General features: G+C 45.0%; 1 protein-coding gene across 1 annotated transcript in view; it reads left to right on the forward strand.

The window, feature by feature from the left end:
* ADAMTS3 (ADAM metallopeptidase with thrombospondin type 1 motif, 3) overlaps positions 1 to 6,539 on the forward strand; it is a gene marked incomplete at its 5' end in the record, with an annotated part of 35,634 nt that overhangs the window by 26,208 nt on the left and 2,887 nt on the right. Inside the window, 5 exons of the mRNA XM_009709908.1 lie at positions 7 to 170; positions 796 to 961; positions 1,706 to 1,838; positions 2,092 to 2,299; positions 3,029 to 3,146. Coding sequence (XP_009708210.1) covers positions 7 to 170; positions 796 to 961; positions 1,706 to 1,838; positions 2,092 to 2,299; positions 3,029 to 3,146 — 789 coding nt within the window. The remainder of the gene's footprint in view (positions 1 to 6; positions 171 to 795; positions 962 to 1,705; positions 1,839 to 2,091; positions 2,300 to 3,028; positions 3,147 to 6,539) is intronic.

Here is a 6,539-nt window from a genome sequence, read left to right on the forward strand (position 1 = left end):
TTTTAGCAATTAAAAACCAGGCTACAGGACACTATATTCTGAATGGGAAAGGGGAGGAGGCCAGATCCCGATCTTTCATCGACCTGGGCGTGGAGTGGGAGTACAACATAGAAGACGACATAGAAACCCTCCACACCGACGGACCCTTGCACGATGCCGTGGTTGTGCTGGTAGGTTACGGGTCAAGCGGTGGGAGCATGGTGGGTTTGTCTTGTATGAAAAGCGCATGGCCAGCGTGGAGCTTGTGCCGAGATAAACCACTGCTGTGTTTTGTCTGTGTTTTATCTCACTGAAAGACATGATGAGCCGATGAGATGTCTGATAGCCCGAAGCCCTTTTCTCGTTAGCAGTTACCTGCTCTTGTAAACTGCTGCCTGTTCATGCAGCGGTAATATGTCAGTCAGAAGCCCAATATTGCGTTGTCGGACATCGGTGGGACACTTTCAGTGGACCAAAAAAGGGCATTGCATGTCAAACCATGGCTGAGACCAGCCCTACTCTTTAGCCAAGTCAATGATGTGCCCACACCATCCTTTCATCCTAGATGATGGTGTCCTGCTGGGCCAGCTTAGATTGCTAGCCTAGAAATATATCTCATTTTAAGTGGCTCTGTGTTGATCTTACTGTTGTTAGTTCTAACTGTGAAGACAAAAACCAATTTATTTTTTTTTCCCCAGTGAGTTAACTACCAGTTTCCATGTTTCCCCTAAGAGCCAGGCCTTGGTTTCTTTACCTTGCAAAGGAATAAATAATATCTCTGGCTTTGTACCACTGTTTACTTTTGATTATTAATAGATCATTCCTCGGGAGAATGACACGAGATCTAGTCTGACTTACAAATACATCATTCACGAGGATTCAGTACCAACTATCAACAGCAACAACGTCCTACAGGAAGAAATAGATACTTTTGAGTGGGCGTTAAAGAGTTGGTCGCAGTGCTCCAAACCCTGTGGTGGAGGTAAACAGACGATGTAGCACCTTCGAGTAATGAATCACAAATTACCAAAAGAGGAGAAGTAAAAGGTGGGGGAAGTGAATGCTTTAAGAATCTTGGCCTTCCTTTTTTTAAAAGCAGTTTGTTATTTTGGGTGCCCAAGCTTAAAAATATCTTAAGTCCCTGATTATTCAGAAGCATCACACTTCCAGCCTAGAAAGAAAAAGTCCTTTTTAGGTGTTTAAATTCAGTACCCAAAGCCACTTGGGAAGTACAGACTCAGACTGATGCTACTGAGCTTTTGCTTTACCTATGGTGTGTATGTTACTCTTAGGCGCAGGATGGGGAATGCAAATGTCAAAATAACTTCAGCTCTTACATACAGCAGTCGAGCAGGTGATGTGTTCTGGTAGCAAAACCACTGAGACTTGGGTCATTCCCAGGTTAGCCGGTGACCTGCTGCTTGATGTTAAGGAGGTCATTTCTCCCCTCTCTATGCTGTGACGTGTGTGTAATGCAGAGGTTAGACTAAGGGCTCGTAACTGTCCCTTCTGGCCTTAAAAACCTACCACAGTGTCCTGGTATACGTAGCGCCCACCGAGCACTCTGCCGCAGTCCTTTGCCTGACAACTGAGCAGGTTGTGAGCATGTTTAAACACTTTGTAAATATCTGTCATGTAAAACCATTTAATAGCCAGAAAACTTACATTTAAATCAAAAATTCTAACAGGGACCTGTTTTTCCTGATTTTTCTGAAATATTTTCCAGGGTTCCAGTACACCAAGTACGGGTGCCGCAGGAAAAGTGATAACAAAATGGTTCATCGCAGCTTCTGTGAAGCCAGCAAAAAGCCGAAGCCCATTCGTAGAATGTGCAACCTTCAGGAGTGCACACAGCCTCTGTAAGTACATCTCGCATGAAGACAGAAACGGTTGCTCCTTGTCGTAGGCGTGAGGTTAACCCGAGCCAAAGTTGGTAGGATGCTGGCAGCTTTCTAGGCTGGAGCTCCTGTGTTGTGGGTGGTTTTTTCTACCTGTATAAGAGTGGTTACTGACCTCACTGAGTGGTTTCATCACAGAAATACTGTATGCTAAAGGCTGCCTGACCTGGCAGGTACAAGCTGCGATGGTATCTTACTCCTTTTTCCTTCCCAGCTGGGCAGCAGATGAGTGGGAATACTGCACAAAAACCTGTGGGAATTCAGGCTACCAGATCCGTACCGTGCGGTGCATTCAGCCCCTTCACGAGGGGGCAAACCGCTCCGTCCATTTCAAGTACTGTAGCGGCGATCGCCCCGAGAGCCGCAGGCCCTGCAACCGCCTGCCGTGCCCGGCGCCGTGGAAAGCCGGCCCCTGGTCTGAGGTAGGCGAGCAGCGGTCCTGGGGGAGTAACGTGCCTTTGCGAGCGTTCGCGCCTCCCGGGTCAGATCTGTGCCTGGGCCGAGAGCTCTGGACTGCACCGGACAGTTTTCCAAAACCTGGAAATCTGCAGCAGATAATGCCTTCCAGCTTCACGGGCTTCTAGAGCTCTCCAGACTTCTCCAGAAACCAGCAGGGGAACTATTCACAATATCAGATACACAGTCCTGCAAAACAAATGCTGAAATTTTGCTTGTTCTTCTCCCAAGTTTCCAACTTCTCACTTCCCCACTTCTGAGGATAGCATAACGGTTTTTACCAACTTCAACCGTTTTGGAATCACGGAGTTTCTGCAAGTGTTGGTATTGTTCAAGTGACTTAGGGACAAACAGGTGAACCCTACAGCTAACTCAGCGAACCCTGAGTTTTCTCTGCCCTTTGTATTCTCTGTAGGTTACATTGTCAAGAACGGGCATCAGCTACAGGAAGAATAAGTAGCAAAATTCGTCATAGGCTCCAATAACTAATTTAACATTACGGAAAGCGAGAGCCATCCTCCTCCTCTGCATATTCTTCCATAACGTCACCCTTCACTAAAGTCTACTTTCAAAACAGATGGCTGGAACGTGTAGCCTGACCTGAAAGCCAGCCTTGGATTACTTGAGACACTTTGATTTTTGCACATTGCCCTGAAAGCTGAATGTCCTGAATTGTCTTGCGTCTTGTTTCGTAGTGCTCTGTGACCTGCGGGGAGGGAGCGGAGACCCGGCAGATCGTGTGCCGTGCTGGTGACCAGTGCAGTGGAGAAAAGCCAGAATCAGTGAGGGTTTGTAAACTCGCTCCCTGTAATGGTAAGAGAACGTCTTGAAACGACTGCAGTAGGTGGGGGTAACAATTCCTGTCGCAGTGCAGCCTGTCTCGATAGCACAGTGCTGGGTAGAGATGTTAGACACAGATTTCATCCTTGAGTGAACTCCAGTGACAAATAAAAGACCTGTATTTAGGTCTAAAAGGTAAACTTTCTCTGAACTTTGTGTTGATGTGTACAGGTTTCTAAGCCAAGGCAGAGCCTATGCTGATGAACAGGGAGTGTGCACACCAAACGTGCACTGCCCTGTATTTTAAAGGTATTGCACTGTCAGGTGACAACCACACGACGCCGTTCATCTCTTGCATGCTAGAACATACACCCTGCCTTGGAGGTTCTCCTGCCTTTTTCCAGCTAACGGCACCACCCTCTTGTTTAGTCCAGCACGTTATTGATATCGTAGCACCGGGGGATCGGTGCTTCTTGCACACCAGGGTCTCTCTTGTAAATGTGCTGAAATAGGGGCTTTAAACGTGTTGGCCTAAGTTGCCTTTGCAAAAATTTGTGCTGGAGGTGAAGGTCAATCCAAAATAAACCCTGCTCAACGTCTAAATCCTCGGAGAAGTTTTACAAGCCTACCAATTGAGGAAATGAAAAAAAAAATATATAAAAATGAAACCACAGAGCATTAATACGGTTCCTGGGAATCTCGCTACATTGTTCTCATAGAATTTTTTGAACAGATTTTTAAGCTTTTTATGACAACAACGCCTTTCTTCCTTTGGGTCCATAACTCGGTAAGATTTGGGGTTTATTTGTTTTTCAAAACCCTCAAGGTAGTTCTAACGCTCTGATCACTAGCTGGTAGTGTAAATAGAGAAAGAGTTCTTAGAAGGCGCAGCGTGTTTTCCCACAGAGTAAATCTGACTGCTTCCCACCAGCCTGGTAAAGGTGTCTGCTTTTGCTCTTATTTGTCTTCTGCCAGTGAAAGAACTCGGAGCAGAAACCAATTCTGGGAGCAATGAAGAGTGACAGAACCTTGTATCCGCTAGGCGGGAGCAGATCGCTCTCTGGGACGCCGTAGGCCAGTCCAAGATTGGAAATCCTCTTTTGCACTGGTGATAAAAGCGTTTCCAAAACTGAAAGAAATAAGGGCTGCGTCTTCACAAAACTATTCAAGTAGTTTTGATCTTGTGCTTTAAGCAACACCTTAAAGAATCTGTGCTTCGGGCATCACTTGGGATTTTCTTGAATAGCCAGTGTTAAATTCCTGCCTTTCAAAATTAAGCAGCACACAATCTTTCTTTCTCCGTGTGAGAGCACTGCGTGTCTCTCAGCACAAGTGATACTCGGAGCCAAGTGCCACTGACCTGTAAGACCTCGGATCCCCTTACGTGGGATATAAGCAATAGCTGGCCTTGTAGAGGCCCTTTACAAGTTGCAGTTGAATCGCATTGGTTAATACTCACTGTATTTTTAGGTTTGGGGATGTTTAATGTGCACCCCGTCTCGCATGCCCCAGGGAGCGAAGGATTTCTGTGGTCATGTGTAAGGAGGTGCCCAGCAGGGTTCTGAAACCCCGGGTGCGTTTCCCAAAGAGAGAGGACACAGCAAGACATCGCAACAGCTATTGAAAAAATGGGAGCTAATGGCCACTGATGTATCTGGCCTTGATGCAGCAAACCTATGGCATGACCTGAGCTTTATGAAAAAGCTGTGGACTACAAGGGCACGGACAGCCACATCCAGCCCAGTCTCTCACACCTTTGAGAAAACCCCAGGGTCCCCGTGGGTCCTGCTCCTCGGCCGCGCTCCCACCGCCTCCTCTCTCTGAGCTCAAACCGCTCTGCGCTGCTCAGGGCTTTGGGCCATACCTTTTCGCAAGCAGCAAGCAGCTGACCGTATTCTTTCAGACCAAGTCGTGTCTCTCTTTGGCCAGGCTCGTCTGATGTAGTTTTTACCACATTCGATGTTTTGGGGGAATGCAGCTAAAATAGCGACAGTATTCTGCAATATTTATGCAGATAGACTCTTCACGCATGGCCTTCCTTTACTTTTAAATCGGTATAGCCTTGATTACTATTTTGATTTTCAGGGCTTTAGACTTAGCAAAACATCAGTCTGTATCAGGTGGTTTTGACAAATGATTTTATATCTCCATGCAACATTGCTAAGAGTTTTATCTTAATGGAGTTGTCATGAACACGTGCCGCAGTTGGTGTGATTTCTCTTGTGCTATGCGGCATATTAGCACGTCTCTTCCATTTCGTGAAAAATCATATGTCTGCAGATGGGAGAAGAGCCGCCAGCTCTTCCACCATATGCCTTGGTGGAGCCAAGTCTCGTAGTGTGAAAAAATGAGGACACCTCCCGTAGATATTTCACTTAAACTTTATATGTCTCTGTGATTAGAAGGAAACAGGAGGCAGGATTTTATCCTGGAGGTCCATAGCAATAATCTGAGCAGCAGTCATGTTTCTGTGGCTGTGCCAGAGAAGAACAGATTTTGTGGTCCTTAGAGAAACAGATGAGCTCCACGTAAGAACCTGTATAGAACAGACCCTTGGAAAGTCTTTATATGAGCTATCCCTGCTTTGCAACACAAGATACAGAATGAAGAAGAAAGCACGTGTTGTTTGAAGTTTTAGTCCCCAAATACCAACTTTCAGGGAGATTTCTCAATGGGATGCTGTCATTAAGCAATGTACTTAAGAGTTACAGTGATGCTTTCTGTAAGAACTGTGTCAATTCTGAAATCTAATGTGAAAAATTTTTAGTTGATTTTAAATTATATTCTAGCAGCTTCATCGTCTAAAGATTCCCTAGGGAGCCGATACGCTTTCTTGTGTCTTCTACTCTTAGTTACCGTGAAGCAAGTAACAAATTGTGAGAAGGAGAATTTTTACCGTGAACATCAGCGGAAGGATACAAGCACTTACATACTGAATAGGAAATGGTTGACTAGGTTGTGCAGAATTAACCTAAAAAATAAAAAAAAGGGATTATGTGAGTATACAGCTCCAAGATTGTACTTACGGAACCTACTGAAAGTAGGGAAGTACAAAACCAAATCTTTGCACTATCACTTGACTCACAAAATGCAAACCATCACAAACCGATACCACAAAAATTAACCATGAGAGAAAAGGACCAAATAAGATGCGCTGTCGTTATGGAAAGGCAAAAAACAATTGTTTGGTACTTTCTTTTTTGGTTTGTCACTGTAGATGATACTATTGGCTTTGACTTCTATACTGACATACATCACAACGTGTTAACAAGATGACTGCCATAATTTTCCAGATCAGGTGCTTTCATTTCCACAGAAGCACAAAGATTGTTCTATGTATGATGCAAAGATTTGTGTTTCAATATTAGCTTTTCTAGTTTAGATGAATTATAAATATAGCCCTTGAGTATCCCATGCTAAATTCCT

The sequence above is a fragment of the Cariama cristata genome, unplaced genomic scaffold (genome assembly GCF_000690535.1).
Source record: "Cariama cristata isolate BGI_N322 unplaced genomic scaffold, ASM69053v1 scaffold17251, whole genome shotgun sequence".
NCBI lineage: Eukaryota > Metazoa > Chordata > Aves > Cariamiformes > Cariamidae > Cariama > Cariama cristata.